The sequence below is a fragment of the Dicentrarchus labrax genome, unplaced genomic scaffold (genome assembly GCF_905237075.1).
Source record: "Dicentrarchus labrax unplaced genomic scaffold, dlabrax2021, whole genome shotgun sequence".
Taxonomy (NCBI): domain Eukaryota; kingdom Metazoa; phylum Chordata; class Actinopteri; family Moronidae; genus Dicentrarchus; species Dicentrarchus labrax.
Window position 1 is genome coordinate 14,590,829 of NW_026136718.1, and position 22,618 is coordinate 14,613,446.

General features: G+C 42.3%; 1 protein-coding gene across 31 annotated transcripts in view; it reads left to right on the plus strand.

The window, feature by feature from the left end:
* The window catches only part of adgrl2a (adhesion G protein-coupled receptor L2a), a 92,883-nt gene that overhangs the window by 58,395 nt on the left and 11,870 nt on the right, over positions 1–22,618 (plus strand). For 23 of the 31 annotated variants that reach the window (XM_051377700.1, XM_051377672.1, XM_051377675.1 and 20 more), the window contains 11 exons: positions 10,196–10,492; positions 11,261–11,358; positions 12,003–12,188; positions 12,745–12,783; positions 14,816–14,999; positions 15,773–15,895; positions 16,325–16,530; positions 17,181–17,354; positions 17,568–17,771; positions 18,534–18,754; positions 19,388–19,454. In XM_051377700.1, the coding sequence (XP_051233660.1) occupies positions 10,196–10,492; positions 11,261–11,358; positions 12,003–12,188; positions 12,745–12,783; positions 14,816–14,999; positions 15,773–15,895; positions 16,325–16,530; positions 17,181–17,354; positions 17,568–17,771; positions 18,534–18,754; positions 19,388–19,454 (1,799 nt within the window). The remainder of the gene's footprint in view (positions 1–10,195; positions 10,493–11,260; positions 11,359–12,002; positions 12,189–12,744; positions 12,784–14,815; positions 15,000–15,772; positions 15,896–16,324; positions 16,531–17,180; positions 17,355–17,567; positions 17,772–18,533; positions 18,755–19,387; positions 19,455–22,618) is intronic. The other 8 variants (XM_051377677.1, XM_051377701.1, XM_051377702.1 and 5 more) reach the window with 1 other exon arrangement.

A 22,618-nucleotide genomic window follows, 5' to 3' on the forward strand; every position in this document is an offset into this window, starting at 1 on the left:
TCGAGGTTCCGATGGTAAACCCAAGAGAAGAGGGATCAATCATCCAGGGTCACATCAGCAGCGTATGTTTTTAATTTAGCTGTCAAGACCCGAGGGGCAGGCTACCCTACGCCTGCGATAGACCTTACAGTGAGAATATAATAACAGTAATTATCCTAATCCCCTCCACACCCAGAGTCCTAAGTCCACGTAATGCTCAACGCAGTCAGTGATGAGCCACAGAGGTCAAGCAACTTTTCCACAGATTATCCGAGAGCTCAATATTTATTATGTGTTTGCTCGTCCACTTTTGTATTGATAGGACATGGGCTTGGGTTGCTAAATTGGGTTCAACCAGTGGAAAAGCATCAATCTAGGCAGACCAAGCCAAGCTTTACTGTTACAAAGAAGCCCAGGTTGGAAAGCAAAATTAATATGCAGTGGGGCCATAATGGAGGGCAAGATAAAAAACGTTTTAATTTTTCCAACTCTGAATAACATGTTTGACGTTTGTCTACTGCCAATAGGACAGATACGAAGGGATTTTTTATTAAAAATTTGCATATTACAAGTTAATTTAGAGCAGTTGAGGAATATGCTACAGTCAAAAGGTGTATCCTTATTTTAGTCATGTCCAAAACATAATGTCACACACGGATAAAAGCAGCTGATTTTAAGCAGTGCCTTGTATTTGCGGACTGCTGCTGTAAAAGTGTTCATAATATCACCTTTTTTGCTATTTAATAAGAATAAATTGGAGCATGTCTTTACATGCCATTATGTTTATACAGTAAACTGATTATTAAGCAGTCAAGCAACAGCCTCCACAACAAGCTTTATTTTCAGCTTAGCTGTTATGGATTCTCGGAATAAGCTGTGTATAGACAGGCTGCACGCTCAATTGATTTATTCATTTTGTGAATGGACACTGATTACTGATAGAGAAATCAGAGGCTTTAACAGGATCCGCCCTGAAAAAAGACTACATTATGATTATTTGTGTATATTGCGCCTGTGCGCATGTGAGAGAAACATGCTTTACAAGTGTTTATTCTCACAGTCAGACCTCCCAAGTACCCGAAGGAACCCACTTCACTTCCTTTAGATTATGTTTAGAAATATACACTACCTGACATACTGTATTTGCTCCTCAGGGCTTCTGTATTCACACATCTTTATTTATACGTCAACGAGGACTCTGTTCTTTCTTCCTGACAAATGAGACATGTGCCTGGCCCTGCTTCTGACTAATGTATGTTGAGTTGCAGTCGATGAGTGCAAGGGAGAATGGCCCAGGATGATCATCAAGATGTCAATAAACTTGTCCTCCCACATGGCTGATGTTGACACATAAATGATGGCACTTTTTTCTGGCTGTCACTGGATGCCCTCTCTGTGATATCTTGATGCTCATTTCAGTGTCTGCTTCACTAGGCACTGAAACAAGCTATCAGAATGCTTTTGTGGTGTTAAAAGTTGAAGGTACGTGTTTTGAGCAGCTCTTGGCAAAAAAAAAAAAAAAAAAAGAAAACTAGAAATCAAATGAACATTTCAGCTTTGCTCAAATCACCACAAGCAAACGTGAAAGCTTGGCACATGCAGAAATGCATTGTTTGTACAACAGAGCATGGATAACTATGAATATAGATGCTAGAGCTGTGTTAATTGTTTGACTTTTTCAGTCAAACTTCAAAGAAAAAAAAGGACCCGCAAGTTTTTCATTTAAACACAGATTTTTCTTATTCAAGACAATTTCAAAGCATGTACACAGACTGAGTCAATGATGTAATTTCGGGGGGTGACAGTGATACTGTATGCATTTGCCATTGTACACTGCAAGCTGCAAGTGCACAAACAACTCTGTCACATGATTCGCTCCGTCATGGAATGCAATCACATCAAAGTGATGTTGAGACCTTCTGTGCAAGGCAGTTGGGTTCTTGTCAAGTCCAATAACAGTGCTCGTGTCGAGGCAAGATCATCTCTTGTAGGATTATGGGGGAGTGGATGGGGTCACATCCAACAAGCGGCTCCACTGAAAGTGGACATTAAATGGGTCAGTAAGTCTCTCTCTTGGCTTTGACCAACAGCAGCATAATCCACTCATTTAACCACGACTCTATGCCTGTTTTCCTTTTTGCATATAGGAGCTCATAAAAAGACATATTCCTTTGTTGCATCTTGTAAGTGAGATGATTAAATTGATTTAAATGAGGTATTCCCAGAGAAAACTCATTATGCACCCATTTCTATGGACCGTTTATTCATGCCAAGCTCTGATATGTGGCCTCAAACCACTGAGTAAGCATATCAAAAGCTATTTTTTACCACAAGTGTGCACAAACAGACTGTGTTCACTGCCTCAATGGGACACAGGTGAGCCTCGGAAACCTTTTATTTATCCCTTGTCGCAAAATTAGATTCTGAATAACTTTCATATAAAAGCCCCCGGTGCTGCAGTTAACACCCACACAAATCAGGACCTCCTCTTTAATTGTTCAAATGTCAATACATTTGCATACGGTTTCAATCTTTGCTGCATCCTCAAATTGTACATTCGCAAGTGGGGATCGTAAGGAAGAGAATGACCCAATTTGTTAAAAATTACAAGGTATGGCTCACTAAAGCGACTTGCCAATTAGCTTACAAAACTCTGCATGTGGTCAAAACAATGCCCTGTAGTTTGTGTGTTATGAAAGTGCTTTACAATGCAAAAATGCTCAGCTGTTACAGATGCTTGTGAGTCATATGCATTAGCAGTTACCCCAGAGAGCGTACCTCTTATAGTCTGATGAATATACAGCTCCCTAATAAGCACCACTATGATTCATTCCTGTCGTCTGCAGTGCTTACATAGAGGTCAACTTGTGTATGGCAACATTTAGAAAGAAAGCAGGGAAAACAGATAGCAATATGGATACTTTAAGCATCGACATCAGCCATCTGAGGTGCTCAGGTAAAATGGCAGAGACTTCTGTTTCTTACATGCACACCAACAGTGCAAGAGCAGGGTTTAGGATGTGTGAAAAACAGCCAATTTGTTTGTTTGCCTTGACAACAACTCCCCACCCCCCTCCCTCTCCCCAACCCCCTGTCAGCTGCCCAAGTGGACACAGCGGTGTGAAAGGAGAGGATATTGATGTGGAAAATCACCCTTTTTGTTTTTGTTTTTCTGTCCTCCTGTCATATTCTCATTCTCGTTGTTTCTCTCTCTGTCTGCTTCCATCTTATTGTCTTCCTCCTTCATTTCATCTCTTCCATCTCTCTGTTGGGTTCAGTCTTGCTGTCTGTTTTTTTTTTTTTTCATTTTGCTTTTACCCTCCTGATGCTTGTAGACTCCCATTGTTCTTCTACTCCTACATGATCATTCATGAACTGTGTCCTACATCTTGGTATTTGAATTTCTGTGCGTGCATGTCTACACATATATGCGTCCATTTGGCTTCTGTCCTTAAGTCAGGCTAAAGCCGAGGTCAGACTGTCCAAATCATGCCCCAATGAGAGCCGTGAACACTAAATGACAGGATTTAAGTAAATCCTTAGCTGTGCCTTTCTGGGAAACTCTACACACACAACAACTGGAGAGAGACTGCCATCATGCACACCACACACTACCAGTTTTGTCATTCAGAAATGTGTATTTATCCACTGGGGGAACAGCTTATAACAGTGTTCAAATTCAAGTGACATTATTCCACAGACATTTTTTGCATGAAACCTATTTCGCCTAAGTGCACACATTTTTGATTGATCCAGACTTTTTTGCCAAGTGCAGCTGGGAACTGCTGCTGATGTAAACTACCTATTTGAGTAAAAGTTGTTGTTAAAAGCAACTTCTGGCAGGTCCTTTCTAATATTCCTTCCAGTAGACCTAAACTCCTATTGGTTGTTGTCAGGATCACACTGATGTTGACAGACTACACAGGCCTTGGCCAGCTACCACCAGACCAAATCAAACACCCCACTGTACACAACAATCTGTAGACAACCACCCAGAATCTGTGTAAAAAAGAGTGACCCATAGCCCTAAACCTGTGTGTTGGTAGCAGAGAATTCAACAAGTCCCTTGTTTTGTTATAGCACTTAAAAGTGTCCCTAAATCCCAGAATTATGCCCAGCTTATTGATAATGTTTTGAGCTGTGTAAACTTGGAAGAATTTCTGAGATGTTATGGCACTGCAGGGGAGTGTATGTTTAGCTAAAGGCCTCCTTCTTTACGCTGGACTACAGGATCTCCCTATATGCCAGCTTCTAGTCTTTATTCCTCCCATGTAGCTTTTTTAACCACCATTTTATGACATACTGTGACGTTATTCTGTCTACATCGTGACCCACTGGTCTCATTCTTGGTTACGATATAGGGGTGAATTTAACTGGGGCGATAAAAGCTGGGAAATCCCACGCTGGGGATTTACAGTCTTGTTCACAATGTCTCTGATATTACATCGTGGGATAATACCTTACCACCTTGTGTCTGGTGGCAGTAACGGCTATCCAGCACATAAGGCTAGGAGGTCACCTGTTTCCTCTGAAATCTGATCTTGATCTCTGCTGCTCCTCCTGCACTGAACGTCGTAAGACATGAGGGCCAGTTGTTGCCAGACTAGAGCATTTCACCCCTTTCTAAAAACACACCTCAAGATGTTTTTCTCATACGTCCCGAACAGAACATCTTACCGGCTGATGGTAAACTACTGCACACAGCGTGGCCAAATGATCTTTGCTGAGTATGTGGGCAACAGCAAACCCGGGGTTATGATTTAGAATGTCACAAAGGGTTGTTTTACATAAAAGAGAGAGAGGAAGGGGGGTGTGATTATGGTTACACTGAGCCCTATAGCCAAGGGGATCCACAGTCTCTTGTTTGATTACAGTCTGACTGTGAAACAAGGCGTATTAAAAGAATTATTACTCAGACATCACAATGGTCCCCCATCACTCCCTGACACACGCCTTTGAGGAGATTTATTTCACACAGGCCTGATTATTGTGTCTATGTGTGTCTGTGTTTCTCTAATCGGGTTTGCGTGCCTGCATGCTTATGTATCTGCATGTTTGGAAGTGTACCCTTATGTGTGTGTATACGAACACCTCTGAAATAGGCGCCCGCTGCGCGCATGGCATTAAATATCCGACTGCTCGGCACACTTAGAGTTAATGCTTGAAATTTGAGGCACGTACAGTACAGAGAAAGCTGCAAGGAGCAGAAAAAAAAATGTAGGCTGTAGTCTGGCAGCTGCTATGTCTGTTCCCTATACTTTGGTGTCATTTTGTGTGTGAGGGTGTATGTGAGTGTGTACATGTGTTTATAAGCGTGTCTGCGCTTGCGTGCGTGTGGGAGTGCACTCTGCCTGCCTGTGTCCATATGAATCAATGCGTTTGTATTGTGGGAAAGAGAAATATTGGAGACAGCAGTAAATAACATAATCCAGCTATTAGGTTTTGTTCCCTAAGACATGGACGTATACTGTACACACCCTCACAAGGACATGACTCATGGGAAATTATACGAATTTTCACTCAGCTTTCTTCATATTTACTGCTGATACACAAGCAATCATACGCCGTGTTCCCCTCCACAGCTACAAATGCAGCGCAGAGTGAAAGACGTGTAATCCAATTTCCTTTGTGTATTATTGTTATTATTGGTAGATATCAAAATGCATCACAAACGTATTATAAATCATCACACTATTTCATACTCAAGAACAGCTACATTTCCATGTGAACTTAGAAGCAAGGCCGCATCCAGAGAGGACCGACTGAAATACATTTTTGAAACAGACATTTCAGTAACAGCGTTAGCAGAGGAAATCATTTACACGTTGTTTTTTTCCCACAGTTCAACACCTTATTTCAATTAACCTACGCTCTGTGGCAATGACTTGAAAGCTGATGGGTTACTCATTTGTTTTCCATCTACTAGATTCTCTTGGTCCCCCTCACAGACACTGAGCGCGGGCCCGCTTCTGATGGCTGAAACAGACCTTGAATTGTTTGAGGTTCCGCCGACTTGTTAACTTTTGCTGTTCCTCTTCCATTAGGAGGTGATTACCACCAGGAGCCACATTTCTCAGTGTTCAAAAAGACACAATTCTTTTACCTTAGCGAGGAGTGTGTCTCCCACAAAATGGGAACAAAGAGGTAAATCTCCTAAGCAGCCTCGCTTCACATCATCACGAGATTATTCCATGGCAGAGCAGAGGATAGAAGGGTGCGCGAGTGAGATCTAATAATTCTTTTTAACTTTTTATGTGGCAAATTAGGTGAAACAAAATGCTAAATGTGTGTTCCCGTACCATTTCTTTTCCCTCCCTCACAAGATAAACAGCACCTGGTAATGTGTATGAAACATTACCCTGATGAACAACCATGCGGTGCCTACTGAAAGTGAAGCTATTAAACATAATATGAAAGACACACACGCTGTTGGTTTTCATCTGTCACCCCTGCATGACTACTGACACCCGGTAAAGTTTCACCTTAGCTCCGTGTGCGTGCGTGTGTGTGTGTGTGTGTGTGTGTTCCTGAGTGCTTATATGACAAGCAATGCTCCTCTCTTGGATTCCTGTCCCATTGTCTGTCATCAATCCCAGACCTATAACCCCAGTGGTAATAACAGAACCATAGAGATGCATATAAGTGCAACAATGTGTGGGCGTCGAATCAGACAAAGAGGTTATGAATAAGTCTGTCCCGACTATTGGCAGTGCTTTGGAGAATATCACTCCGTGCGCTCACACTCTATGACAGCTAATTGAAGGTTCCCCTTGGGCTCTGTGCAGCAGAGACATAATAATCAAGGATCCTGTCCTGGTTTTGCGATATAGCCCGAACGTGGGATTTGCTTCTTTTGTCATAATCAAAGGAATACTGCACGGGGAGGGTTTTCAGTGGTGTCAGGCATGTGTTGCCACAGTGGAAAGCAGAAATATTTGCTCCATGTTATGAATCACAAAAGGTATAGAAAGGACTGCTGCAGCACTACCAACAGATCAATACCCATCCCTCACAGTGACTGCTTATAAACTTATCCACTTAGACATCTCTGTGAAGAAGTGACTGCCTGAGAGGAGTGTCCATTTTAATACCTATGGGTTAATTCCTCTCAGCTTTCATTGGATCAAATTAAACTAAGCTACAGGCATAAAGGTAATAAGATTATTGTGTTGCTGGCAGGATTACGGGCTGACACGCTATGTACACAGGAACAGCAGTGGTCAGAGAGGCTGCATTGTTTATGCACGAATCTCTCCGGGAAGTATAGCCTACGTTCACATTAGCATCTTTTTCACACAGGAAAGAGGATTAGTTTGCATCATAAACATGAAATGAAAACCCCCGACAGGATTATTTTAGCCCTTTTTACTTGTGTCCCTTTTATAATATTTCTTGTTAATGAAGCTCTTTACTGCACAGCTGTGTTCTATGATGGTGCGAATTAAAAATATTTTTTAGCAATTCCAGCACAGCTTTTCTGTCTCGTGCAGCACAGATACTGGCTCAGCAAATCCAACCCACACCCCATTCCCAAAGCTAAAGGCATCCAGTTTGCTTTGGGGCAATCTCTCTCTGCAGTGGAATGCTTTAAGAGAGCCAAACCCATAAGTTGGTAATAAACAAGTCTAACACTAATTAACCGCTGATAGCAGGTAGCAGCTAAAAAATGAAAAAAAAAAAAAAAACTTTTAAGTGATTTATTTGTACATGTTGTAACTAGAGCATGGAGCTCAACGTCCCAGCGAGCCATGACAAGTTGCCCCTCTTGAATGAGGGGTGTAAACAAGATACAGTTGCTAGTTGACATGCTTAAGGAATGTGGTTGGATTACAGCAGATGCCTCTTTGATTTATTGGCCTAGGATGCGAGCCCTTTATCTTAAATCATGCTGCAGAACAGCGATTCATTTTCATTTTATTTCTGTCTGGATTCTTAACTCCCCACCCATGGAGACTGGGATCTTATCATTATCATCTTTCATACTTTGGAAATGAGAAACCCATAAAGGGCCCCACAGTTTCTTGGGAATCTTCTGGACATTTGCCAAGCAACCCTGACCCAGATGTTTAAAAAGAAACAACGATAATAATTTACAAACTATGTCGACACGCATTCATTTTCTTTAAGCTGAGCTGCAACTGTACATGCTGTAGTGTATAAACTTAACCAGAAATTTGCAACGCTTTCACCTCTGTGTCTTCTCAGTGATTCATGAAAAAACAATGGTTATAGCAATAGAAGGGTATTGGTGCAGAATAGAGACAGGCATTTCTCCCAGCCAGCTAAATGCTAGTGCTGAAAGGACACTAAGCACAGGTTGTCTCTCAACCGCTGTGACAGTCCGTGCAGTCAAAAATTTCACTGTGTTGAGTAAAAGGATACAGGTAGGGGAGGAGGGACAAAGAGAAGAGGAGGCTGAGGTGAAGCCAGCCAGCCAAATCTGCCTTCAGCTCAGTGTCAAAACAGCCAGTCAGCTGTGTACACCTTCATGTCACCTGCTTGTGTTTGTGTGTATGGAGTTCTATACGCCCATCACCAGGAGGGAGCACACAGAATCATCTCCTCTGGTCAATAGAGCCTAATTCGCCACAGGTAGCAGCCAGCCTCAAAGGCGATTTCCCTTCAGCTCAACTGTGCTGAAGCCTCTCATCCACACCGTAGGGCCTATGGTGATAGTAGTAGTGGTGGTGTGTGTTGTGGGGGGGGGGGGTTGCTGCTATCAGCCAGAACCATTATCCAATGGAGGCAATAGATATGGAGGTGTTGCTGCCTGGGGTCTGGCTGCCTCTCCTCCAATCCACTGGAAGACAGAAACTGTCTTCTCATTCTCCGACTTGGCGCCATTGTTTCCGAATTTCCCTGTCATCATCCTCTATGTGTGCCTCTATTTTCCACCATCCCCCACTCTCTGTTTCCCCCTATCCTGCTTCTGACTCCCTCCTCACTTTGACTCTCTGTCTCTTCGATGTTTTCGCTACCCGTTGTACTACCAAGAACGACTGTGCTCAGCTCGAGCAGTGTAACAGCACCTCTTCACATTCTCTGCATGCTCTACAGGCAGCCTAATGGAGGAAATCAAAGTACTCAAATGCGATTAGATTCAGTATGCACATTGCATTCCAATCAGAGCCTCTTTCATTTACATAGCTTATCCTTCTAGATTCAACCAACAAACACTTTTTTTTAAAAGGGGGGTCATGCTTTATTTTTGTACTTGGAGATGTGGAGCAGATTTATATCAAATAGTTACTGTTTATCAACATTTCATCTATGAAACTCCCTTATGTTCGACTTTTATGAAATGTAATTACAGTGCTGCTCACACTTCTCTGGTGTATCACATGAAAAATGTCTTCATAGTTTTTCCTTAGTGGCTCATGTTAAATGTAAGGAGTGCACTATTTTCTCCTTTCCCAGGACTGAAACATATTGTTTTTGCCTGGGGCATTGCATGAGTTACTGCACACCTGCTTTATCAGAGTATGACTTGTAGCAAGAAACAACTGTAAAAATGAATGTTCAGGCACCATGGCTACACATACAGGTTCTGTGTTGCTCTAGTGAAATTTAATCAGCCATGCCACAAAATCTCCCAGGCAAGAATGATTGCCAGGCAGGAGGATGTTACTGTAATTATTGTCTTGTTCACTGCAGACTGAGTGCCTTGGATAAGCCATAGTCAACGGGAAGGCAAATACGCTTGTTGCACAAAGCACTTAGCAGCAATTTACACAACAGGATACTTGGATGTATAAGCATTACAGTGTTGGAACATGTTGAGAAAAAAAATAGGAATGTTACTTACAAGGTGGGGGCACTGTTAAGGTGTAGTGGTACATGAGGGCCTCTGCCCACGAGAGGGTCAATATCTGAATACCTGCCAAAGTACTATTTTGAAAAATACTTGGTATATTCCACATTATGCGTCCCAGGGGTGCCAGACTAATGAGTGGACCTCACACTGCAACTAAAGTGCAAATTAGCCAACTCAACTCCAAGTCAACTATACAGCCCAATTTCAAAAACTACAATTTGGTTTTTATTTTTGTATTTTTACCCGCAGCACTGCATCATAAACACATGATAAGTATGTGTCCCAGTGAGAATCAAACTCCATAAATCATAGAAGTGTCCATGTTTCCCCCACTGAGCTGCACACAATCACATAACAGCTCCACCTAAACATAATTCCTCTGTACCCTCTGTCTCTTCACAGCTCCTCCACTGTCAGAAGTCACCACGTCCCCTCAGCCTCAGAAAACTACAACCACCACCACAACAACCACAGTGCACTGGGGTGTGGCCAACACTACCACCACAACAGGGCTCAAGGAAGGCAGCAGGGGAGCACCCAAGCCGCCTCCTGTGATTCCACAGACTACTTCCCCTCCGCCCCTTGAGTCCTTCCCTTTACCTGAGCGCTTCTGCGAGGCTACTGAGAAGAGAGACATAACGTGGCCTCAGACCCAAAGGGGCATGCTTGTGGAGCGACCTTGCCCCAAGGGAACACGAGGTAAACAGGGCTCCCTCTCACCTCAGGGCTGTGTGCTTGCTGCTTTTAATATGACCCGAGGCATCCCAGGAGAACATTCTTGAGTTTGTTAGATTTGTCAGATATTATTGCATACAAGCACCTTGTTATCTATAGAGAGCACCAACAAGTATGTGTTCAGGGTATCAGCAAAGACAGTTCATTTGCCGTTAATGGTGTTAGGTTTTAGTTGTGTCATTCCAGGTCGAAAAATTATTTAGCAATGTATAATGGCGGTGTTGCAGAGGAGCAGGCTCAGCTGTTTCTCCTGCAGCTTGCGTGGAAACGTGCATCCCTCATTTGATTGTGTGTGAAATCATGTTAGCGCCCAGAGTTCATCAGACACAGGGCTAATTAGGACAGGAAGAAAAAATGTTGCCACTTTGTAGCAAAAACAGAAGCAAGCTGTTGAAAATATTTTCTGCAAATTATTTTGCAGAAACAAAATTGGTGACTTTACATGGTTTGGAGTTTACTGTACCCAACATTTCCACTTTCATTTGTCATTTGACAGCATTCAAACAGTCTTACCAGACTAACTATTGCTGTGTGCACTCACAAGCAGACTCTCTGGCTTCATATTTGTATAAAACATATAAATTTGCATGTTTGTAAATGTCTTGTTTGTGTGCAGTTTCCTCTTTTTATCTGTACCCTTGTCCTTTGTTGCCCCGTAAAGGACTTCATGGGAAAATAAATTTGATTTGACTTGATTGAACTTGACTATTCTGTTCTTGTTTTCCCTGTCAGGCACAGCCTCTTATTTATGTTCCACTGGGGCCTGGCACCCAAAGGGCCCTGATCTCAGCAACTGTACCTCCCACTGGGTCAACCAAGTAGCCCAAAAGGTTTGTACAAGCTTTGCCTCACTGTTTTTCTTCCCTCTAAGTGGAATGTGCTTCTTAAAAACATAGAGGTGGTAGACAAAATAGTGTAAACACATCCTTGTAAAGGATTTCAGTACTGAAGTAACTTAATCACAGTTACTAAGATGGCAGCAAAGCTGGGTGTGATAAACTTGAAACGTGCATTTGTCAGCTATAAAGGAGGTCTGCAAAAGCTTATGTGTTAAGAACAATTATGCCACAGAAAAACAGTGTCAAAACAGAGGTTTAGCATAAAGCACCAACAGAGATATGATAGGCATAAACTTTATATTTTAGTATTATACATACAAAAATATTACTAATTAGGCCATTCATATAAAAAAGTTAACAATATTTTCTCTACCCTCTGTATTAAGTGTTCCTTAAATGTGCCCTCAGCAGATAAAGCAAATAGCTCTCAGTGCGCCTGATTTTTTAACTCAGCACACAGTGAAAAACCGCCACCATAGCAACTTCTCCTACATGAAGAAAACATTAAACCCCCTTTTCATAGCTGGCATTTCAAGGACTCATTCAAGTGTGATTCAATGTCAGGGCTGTAAAGAACCCTCCAAGTCTGTCTTCTTGCATTCTTGTGAACATTATTCATATTTCTCCCCCCGCAGATTCGCAGTGGTGAAAACGCAGCTAACTTGGCCAACGAGTTAGCCAAGCATACAAAAGGCCCCATCTTCGCCGGGGACGTCAGCTCCTCGGTGCGCCTGATGGAGCAGCTGGTGGACATCCTGGATGCTCAGCTGCAGGAGCTCAGGCCCAGCGAGAAGGATTCTGCAGGACGGAGCTTTAACAAGGTAACCACATCCACCACAAAAATGCCTTTCTTGTATCACTTAATGCACTGTATTCTCACCAATTCCCTCTTGCTGCGGCACTCTTCCCTGACAAGTTAATACTGTGAAAGACAAATGCAGAAGGGAATACAGCGCTCCCAAAAATAATACAGTAATATGTACAGTTATTGTTTGTCACACACGTTCTTTGTCTTTCTTTTCAACTTGAGGAAACAGACAAAACAAAACAAAAAATCTGTTATATTATTTTAGACATGTAGGAGAGATCTGTATTCATGGCAGTATTTGTAAATTTGTGTCATTGGCCATAATGTAATACTTCTTTGTCAGGAGGCTTTGAGATGGCAGCATGTCATAAACATGAGCTACAGCATGTTTACTCTTTTACCTCCAGGTAAGCAGGTCAGCGGCACATGAGACAGGCGATGGGGAGTCATTCAGCAGTTAGTTTGTATATCGACCGCTCAGTCAGGGCCTTGTTTCTACAAAGCTCATGAACCTGTGCAAATGATGTCTCTATTTTTCATCTGTTCTTTTTCTTTTCTTAATAAAAAAGCTTCAAAAACGAGAACGGACATGCAGAGCATACATGAAGGTACTGGAGCAATGCTTCTGCCCGCTCTGCTTGCTGCCGTCCCCTCCTCTATTCCTGTGCTACTGTATATGACCCAGCCCAAGTTCAGCAGCATGTACCCTCTGCACTGTCATGTACTCCCTCCTCCCTGTGCCTTCTGCTTTGTTGAGTAATTGCCTTACACACAGACACAATCGTACCCAAAGTGCTTTCTAAGTCAAAGAGAAGTCATCTCCAATTACTGAGGTGGCTTCTTTACATGGATGTGTCTCTGTGTTGTTGTTTTTTCTCCTCTATGCGTTGACAGCAATGGTGTATTTTGTTTTTCATTCTGTTTTTTTCCCTGTTGTATGTTTTCTAAATGTTTACTCAAGATTGCACGTATGGATGCATAACACCATGACTCAAACAAACATCCTGTTTTACGCTCTCATTATTCATTTACTGAAGGATTTATTGCTTTGTTGCAATTTTTGCTCTTACACGAGAAATCCCTTCAATATGAAACACTCCTGAATATTGCATCAAACACAGTTCACTTGTGATTTATTCAAACCCTTTTTTTTTCCACGGACCATCACCTGACCTTTCACTGCATTTTAAGTAAAAATCGTGGCTCTTGTTTCACAAGGACATAGGTTTTAGGTCATAGAAGTCATTTGTTTCATAGATTAGAGGTGCATATCTTCATCTCTATCTGGTTAATAGGGTTAGCCAAGTCAAACCATTTTTTCCCCTTTTTTCCTCGAATGCTATCTGGTTGGGTTCATCCCTCAAAGTATTTTGGCCATATATATCCCTCAACCATTAGGGAGATCTGTGTCCTCCACCTGCCACCAAAGTCACCCCCCTCAATCCAGATCTCTCCTCCGGGAGGGTATTAAAATGGATCGAGCTAATTAGCCAGTCAATGGCCGTGAGCTCGTAAAAAGAAAGGAAGGAAAGGGAAAAAATTATACGTATGCAGTCACACCACCTCCCCTAAAATGTGACATCATCAGCTTGGTTTTTGATGTCACAACATTTATATTTGAGGTCAGAGGCAGCGACTGTGTTAGGGAGGTTGCGTCGATGTAAATCACAGCATTTATTTGACTAATGACAGCATGAGAGGATCAGACAGAGATTGTTGAGTCAGCAGTATCTGACAAATGCCACACTTGATGCAACATCACTAAAGCTGCCCCCAACCCTTTCCACCAGCCGTCGCCGGCATCGATTACCTGATTAGACACATTGATTTGATTATTTCCTGAAGAAAACCTAGTGTCGTCTGGATCCTACGCCCAATTTATCCGCTGTCAGGCCCGAGCTGTTCAGGTGGCAGAACGTGTGAGGATCGAAAAAATGTTTGTGTGAAGGATAGAATTTATTTAAACAATTTAGCATATCATATTTTATTTTTCACACATTTTTCTTTGAAGCTTTTTGCAGGATGACTTAATGACTTATTGTACAGTCAAGCATTTGCAGCGTTTAAAAGTGGACTGCAGGTCAAACGTTAAAGAAAAGGAACGTTCATAAATGCCGAACATTAAATATCGCAATTAGAGAATTTTATATGCGGACACTACTTTGACTTTCATCAGTTCATCTCTTAATATCCTGCTGTTGGACAGACCTGATAGGCTCAATACACTGTGACCCTGAGTGTCTGCCCTGGTGCCAACGCCCTTGAAAAAGAAACTGAATCCACACCATCTCCAGTGATGCTTATGTTCTCCCCTCCCTCTGCAGTTTCTCCTCCATGATCAATACAATTGAAAAAAATGGCTTTCCTATTCAGTAAATGTCTTTAATTAATTGCTCTTGTCATATATAATTTTCTTATATTTGTGTCCTTTTAGTTTTAGTTTTAAATCACATTTATTTTAATTCTTACAGATATTATGCTTCAAGACAGCTTTTCATCCATTTCATCCATTTCATCCATTTCATCCATTTCATTGTCTGCATGTCACTTGCGCTTACAAACAAATTCCTTTTTTTCAGAGTTACTCATGTGTCTTTGTTTCTGTTTTGTGTGTGTTTCTGTTTGTCTGCTTTGACACAGGCCATTGTGGACACTGTAGATAACCTGCTGCGACAGGAGGCCCTGAACTCCTGGAAGGACATGAACAGCACGGAGCAGACGCACGCAGCCACCATGTTACTTGATACTTTGGAGGAAGGGGCCTTTGTCCTTGCCGACAACCTCATGGAACCCGCCATTGTCAAAGTCCCTGCAGACAATATAAGTAAGTAAAATAAGAGTTTGTGGTAAGCAAATGACAAGCCCCCTCGATTGATGTGAGCTCAGTTAATTTGATTACTTTCAATTCATTGCCGGAGTAACTCTTGTGATAGGAAAACAAGGCCGTCACATAAAAAAGGACTTTGTTTTCATAATAAGCGTTTAAACCTCGGGGGGAACAGAAAAAACAACGCATATTAGGTTTAACGAGTCGCTTACTGACAAAGTGATGAATATCAGACAATTAAATAGACTGGATTCTCTGATTGCGCACGCTTAGTTTATAAATGTATGCGTCTAGACCTTGTAACTCTATACATTAATGTGAACATTAGCCTGCTGTGGAGTCAGAAAAAGTACATTGTTTATCCACAGCATCCTCCTCCTTTTCTCGTTTTCTTTCTGCTGTTCGACCATGTAAGGAAGGGTTCTCCTTCCTCTCCGTTGTTTTTTTCTGCAGTGTTGTTTTATTCATATTATTAAGTAAGTAGAGAGTCTCACTGGGCTGAAAAATCACTTTGTGATTGACGTTTTTATTTTGTAGCTCACTGTCGCAAAGATTTAGCATTTGAGTCGTTGATATGTCCTTTGGTCTGTGCCAGCATTTCAGGTTGTGTGGAAATGTCAGGAACAAAGCTGTAACATCAGTATTTTCCGCTGTTTCTTTTTTAACCCCTTGGGTCTAAGTCAAATAGTCTGAAATGACCGGTATCTCATACTCTTGTCCTTTTAAATCTTTCTTCTCTAACTGGTCGTCTGTCTTTTTGCACCTGGCAGTACTGGATGTGTATGTTCTCAGCACGGATGGCCAGGTCCAGGATTTTAAATTTCCACAATCCAGCAAGGACGGCGTCTCAATCCAGCTGTCGGCCAACACAGTCAAGCTCAACAGTCGGAATGGTAAGCTCTCTTAAACGTACCGGAAGAAAAGAAAGAAAGAGAAACTTGGTCAAGATAGTTTAATCAGAGAGCAATAGAGATCTTATTCAGTGTGTGAGAAATTGGGAAATGTGAGTGTGTGTCTGACTTCTGCTCCCAGCCTTGTTTCTGTGAAAAGTCTCTATCAGTGTTAGCACAACAAAGGAGTTTATCTCAAATACCCCGAGCCCTGTGATTTTGGCTGAAGAATGAGAGGCCACTTCTTTCTCTCTTTCTTGCAGTTCCTTTGTTCAGTATTTTAAATTGAATTACATTGAAATAAATCGAGTGTTTAAATATCTTCAGTCCTCTTTTTGTGCTTTTTGTTTCTTCTTCACACTTTGTATAAATTCTTCTGAAAGCTTGATTTTTCTCATCCTCTGATATCTGTCTACATCTTCTGTTCTACAGGAGTTGCCAAGCTGGTTTTTGTGCTGTACAAAAACCTGGGCCAGTTCCTCAGTGCAGAAAACTCCACCATCAAGATGGCCAACGAGGCTTATGGTCGCAACGTGTCGGTGGCTGTCAACTCTGACATCATCGCTGCCTCAATCAACAAAGAGTCCAGCCGTGTATTCATTAATGACCCGGTGATTTTTACCCTGCGGCACTTTGATGTGAGTCTCCCTGCTGGCGTGAATGGAGAGGTCATATTAAAAACACCAGGAGGGAACATACAGAGTAGACAGAGATCTGCAATTTGAATTGTAAATGTCTGGCTAGGTCAGTCGGCAGTTTATTTAAGTCATTGAACATCAAATTAAAGGAGTCTTTAGAACCTAAGTGAATTCTTAATGAAAACTAATTCTTTAATCAACATTGGGATATAAATGATACCCATTTTCTTTTATAGTGGGGGAAATTAACTCCTAGATTAGCCGTACAATCTAGGATGAAATTACTGGAGCACCAATTATCTTTCGTCTTTTAAAGTTGTCACTAGAGTTCCCAGAGGGCCATGCGTGACTCCATTCTTTATCAGAGAAATTGTGCAATTCCAAAGACATGCCGTCAAACAATTATGCCTCTCTGTTATTAAGGCCTCATATACCCAACTATTCTTCGGTTGATTTGGCAAGCATGTGCCAAATGAGATACAACATATGAATTGCTTCATAAGAGCTGTGAAGTGAAAAATCCTCATCCATATCAGTGCGAAAAAATACTTTGTATGAGTAGGGGGTAAATGGCCTCTGTGTTCTACATGTACTTCAATTTCAGGCAGTCAATTATTTGGACACTTAACCATATCTCTTGTTATCTGCAGATGGAGAAGTACTTCAATCCCAATTGCTCCTTCTGGAATTACTCTGAGAGGAGCATGATGGGCTACTGGTCCACCCAAGGCTGCAAACTCCTGGACTCCAATAAAACACACACCACCTGCTCCTGCAGCCATCTCACCAACTTTGCCATCCTAATGGCACACCGTGAAATCTCTGTATGTCGCTTCCATTTTTAATACCCACTTCTAGCTTTCTTTTAAACTCACCTGTAATATTTAAGATTTCTTTTCCATCTCACTAGCAAACCCCAAACATTCTTGCTTCTAGGTTTAGATAGCAGTCATACAAGATTACAGTGAAAACATGCTTTACAGTCTTCAGTCTTTCACAAACATATTTTGTAATTCGCCATTTATCTCTACTTCCAGCATTTACATGAAGATCCGCAACTGGATATCATCACCCAAGTCGGGATCTCGGTGTCCCTCGTCTGCCTCGCCATCAGCATCTTTACCTTCTGCTTCTTCCGGGGCCTGCAGAGCGATCGTAACACCATCCACAAGAACTTGTGCATCAATCTCTTCATCGCAGAGTTAATATTCCTAATTGGTATCAATATGACCGAACCCAGGGTAAGCCGGAACGATTTCACCCTATTGATTTGGTTTTTGATTCTCAGTTTATCTCCTCTCACCCCCAAAACAAAACAAAAGACCCTTTCAGAATGAAACAGATGAGACTTTAAGCATTGTTTGTTTCTAACCATCTCTGCTTGTCCCTGACATGACATGAGTGAGACAGCACCATTAATATAGATTACTAAGGGGCCATGTCTTCCACTTGACAGGTCTTTTTTCCTCTTTCACTTAAAGCTGCAGTTGCCATGGCTGAGCCTGCATCCATACCATTTTTTTAATCTTCTTTCACCTACATTTCCCTCCAATCTCTAGACATACAAAAACGTTTTTTCTGCATACAGCTGAGAATCAAAGCTTCAAATGTTGAGCTGTATGATTTAAATCTACCAACTCCGTCCTTACAATACAAATGCCATTTAAATTTCTGCCGTGCTGATGGAAAGTTAAAACTGTGCATCGTCGGAACCCATGCGGTGCATGAATATTCATTACCCTTTTCCAGCAGTTTCACTGATATGTGTTCCACTGAATGGGTGAGGCAGCAGCAGTGAATGTCGTCTTTTCAGAGGGTTTTAATAAAAGATGGGGCGTATGATATACAATTTTCAATAAAGAAAGTGCTATGGAGATACGTCTTGTCATGTTTAAATCATTTTTGCACCACAAGGTAATCTAAAAAAAATCTATCCATTTTATGGAAACTGTGATGGTATTGTTTATTTTTCCTTGAATATTCTTTGATTGTCTAAATCTTAGATCGGATGCGCCATCATTGCGGGGATCCTCCACTTCTTCTTCCTGGCTTCCTTTTCCTGGATGTGTCTTGAGGGGGTTCAGCTGTATCTCATGCTTGTGGAGGTCTTTGAGAGCGAATACTCACGGAAAAAGTACTTCTACGTGTCTGGCTACCTCTTCCCTGCCATCGTGGTCGGCGTCTCCGCAGCTATCGACTACAGTAGCTACGGGACCAAGAATGCGTAAGTGCAGCTTTCTGAAAAAATCCTTGGAAATGCAGAGCAGACATGCTGGATGCTACACTGTGTGGGCTTACCTGCTGTGTCTGTATGTGGCAGCTTTTGAAAAGAAATCTACTCATCATTCCTGCTAGCGCCTTATGTGCATCCCTGGAGACTACACCAAAAACATTTGAGCTCCTTTGGCCAGGGATGGACAACTGTTCAATTTTTTATGTCATTTGAAAGTGGCTGACAGACTCAACACTGTGGTTTCAGGGGGGGCCGCAGCTACATTAATGCCTTTCTGCTTAAAGACCCTCCTGTGACCTCTTGTTTGTAAATGCTCTCTTAAAGAGAAGAGCACTGTGCAGGAAAAGCCTTTTACGTAGATTAATGGCCATATCTCAGCTTAGACCCAGCTATCAAGAGGGGCTACTTGGTGTCTTCCCTCTGTTTTGTGCGAATGTATTAATGTTCAACCGGTGAAAGGAGCATTTGAAAGCACTCCAAGTAAAATATTGACTTAAAATTACACACCCAATGTCATCACCCCAAGTAACAAAAAATGAATGTTGTTCCATTAATCCGTAGGAGTCTGAGGACAAGACTTATTTGTTATTTTTTAGTAATGTGTGCTACCCTTCTTTGTCATAGGTGCTGGCTAAGAGTGGACAATCATTTCATATGGAGTTTTATAGGACCTGTCACCTTTATCATCATGGTAAGCTGTTTTATTTTTCTTTGATTACTGAGTCTGACAGAGTGAGGGAGGGACTGAGAGGCTGAGATGAAGGGGAGAGATAAAGGAAGTGAGATGGCTGAACAGAAGCAAAATTCAGCTGGATTTTTGCTCCTCAGTCGTCCTCGGTGATGACAGGTTAATTTTGTGCCAAAGACAGATTTCGAGGCATCTGACAATTCTCCCTGCCTCTCACCACCTGACAAGGATCAGGATTTTATAGTGTACTTTAACCTCGCATTTACACAACTCCCATGAAGTTACAGACGTCAGCAAATGGCTTTCACGTTACATTTTTTATGATAAATGAACAAAAAAAGTGTTTGAAAAGTGGCCCCGGTGTGTGCATTTTGCAGCACATAGTGTAAGATTTTAAAGCTAATTTTCTACTCCTCAGGATCAGCCTGCTTGTGTGTTTGTGTCTGTGTCTGTGTCTGTGTGTGTGTGTGTGTGTGTGTGTGTGTGTGTGTGTGTGTGTGTGTGTGTCTGCCTCAAGTAAATAGCAGATGACAGTGTTGGAGAGAAGAAGAAAGGCAAAGGCACCTCTCTGTTTGGTCAAGGACCGTCAGGGTGAAGGACATATAGCATATCATAATGACATATGTCCCATTGAGGCATGCAATTATTTACTGGTCATGACATTATTATCTCCCGCTCCATCAGAGAGGCTCAGAAGAATGAGACCTCAGGGAGTCTTGCCTCCCTACGCAAGAAAAAATAGAAAAAAAGAAATAGCAGGTGGTATTTCTCGAATATTTCCTCTCAGCCCATCACACCATGTATTGCCTTGCCCTCGTGCACACCAAGGGATAAGGAAGCTCTGCAAACTTGTCTTGCTGCTGTGCGGGGAGGACGGGTGGTATTTGTTCAGTACTGTGTTCATTATCCAGCATAATGGTCGGTACTGTATCTACAGATGCAGTGACCTCTGTTGAACATCAAACTGACACTGAAAATATACCGGAGAGAGGGGGCACCCGTGTCAAATTCCAGCGAGTCTCTGCACACCATTGGCAGACCGTTACGAGCTTACAGAGTAAATATATAGTACAGCTCTTTGTCTGTGTGGTAACAGAATAAATAAAAGACGAATGTGCTCGCTGGACTGCATTTCACAGTTTTCTCAACGACGACTCAACGAGACACTGCCACTCAATGTAGCATTTAAAAATGGAGGAAGAAGTGCACATGAGAGCGGACGAAGGTCTGTCAGATTGAAATGTTTTTCAGTAAATGGTGAAATGCTGTTCCTTTTTTGTTTTTGTTGTTTGTTGTTGCTTTTTTGGCTCAGCACCTGCTTTGAATGTGTGAGCTTATAATTGAGTAAAAGCTAACATTGTATCAAAACAAACATACATTTCTCCCTGTCTCAGCAAATGCTCTGTCAGCCACACAGGAATATGTTTCCTCTCCCTAAATTGGACCCTCATTGTTTTCCAATCGCGCATTGCTTCTATTATGATTTGCATGAAAAATGCGTTCTGCAGTGGAAATGATGATCAGGATCCTGGTGGTGATGACCGGAGAGATAGAATCATGACCCTGTGAGGAGCTAATGTATTGTAGCAGAGCTAATGTGTGACAGGAATGATGTTTCGCAGCACTGTGCTCAGGCACTGCACACTGCTCCTCTTGATTCTGTGCAACAATTGACTCAAAAAGACAAAGTACTGTGGAAAGGGGCTTCTCAGGGGAGCATGCAGGGGCAAGGTTTGTCTACACCATCCGTGACCCTGGTTTCTCTACAAATTGGCTTTGTCCTTGTCAATGAGAGAGAGAGAAAGAAGGAGAAAAAGGCACATGAGCAAGAGAAAAGGAGAGAAAACAGTATTGCTTTGGCTCATGTCTGGGTCCCCACCCGCCACCCAAGCCATGTTTGTGCCAAGTAACATTGGTTTTGACCTAGGGTGGTCGTGCTTTTTTCTCATCTTTTTGTTTCCTCTCACTCTTTTTTTGGCTTTTTCCAGTGTTTTTTTTTTGCTCCCAGCTGAAACAGGGCCTAAATACTGACTGAAAACAAAAGCTGGTGAAAAGCATTTAGATCCTTGTTCTTAGGCAGAGGTTGCCCTGTCTCTGGGCACAGGGGGTATTAGCTCCATGAAAGGGGAACATGGAAGTAATGAGTGGTGGGGGGAGCCATTAGTATGCTTGAGATAGCTTCAACACAAGGCCTTTTGGATCATGACACGTCGCAAGCAGTTCTTATCATCTGGACAGCTCCATCTGCACCTTTAATATTTTATCCCCAGCAGTTCATTTGGAGTTCAGTGTGTACACACACAGTCCACTTCAGAAAAAAGCTTTCTCCTCGGTCCCAGTGTGGCGAGGTGCTTCTGCATGGCTTGCAGTGATGATTCAGAGACAGAGTGAAGGATAGAGGCAAGGCAGCTAGGCTCTTGCAGAGGGGGGATCCCCCCAGGAAGGGCTGCGAAAGCATGTCGGTGGGGGTGGGAACATGTGCCGTGCTGCTAGGTTACTTTAAAGTACTGTGTCCCTCTCCTCTGTCTCATTGGATCCATGTCACCACTCCAGGCTGTGTGAAAGGGTTTTTCAAAAGTCCTCGCCCTCCTGTCCTCCCCCCTACTCCCCACCCACCCATCCTCCCCCCACTGTCTGACTCATGCAGGCTGCTGATAGAAATAATGGCTGATAGCTGCGAAACAAAACATAGTTTCAGCGCCGTCTCTGATATAAAAGAAGGTTCACAATTCAGGATTTTTTTTTTCTCCCCCAGTCGTCCCTCTCTTTTACTGCCTGGGTTATTGTGAGCGGCTCCATGAGTTGATTGCATGTGGAGGAGTGATGTATTGATCACAGGCAGTCTTTTGATAGCAGTGTGCACCAGAACACGGAGAATTTCTGTTCAAGAGTGAATGGCCATGGTCTGAGTCCGGCTCACAAAGGTCATTCGTTTATTTCATGCCCTAATACTGGCAATGCGTCTCCCTTTTTTGTCTTCCCTATGTTTTGGCGTTTTAAAGGTAACGCTTAAATGCACTGTTTATGAGGCTCACCTGGGAAAAAAAAAAAAAAAAGCTTTGTTATTGAAAATGTGTGTTGTCCTTTTTGTTGCTCACATGCCAGTGATACAGTAGCTTACATTTATTTGTCTGCTGTATTTTTTTCATTTTACTGATCCTTTGATG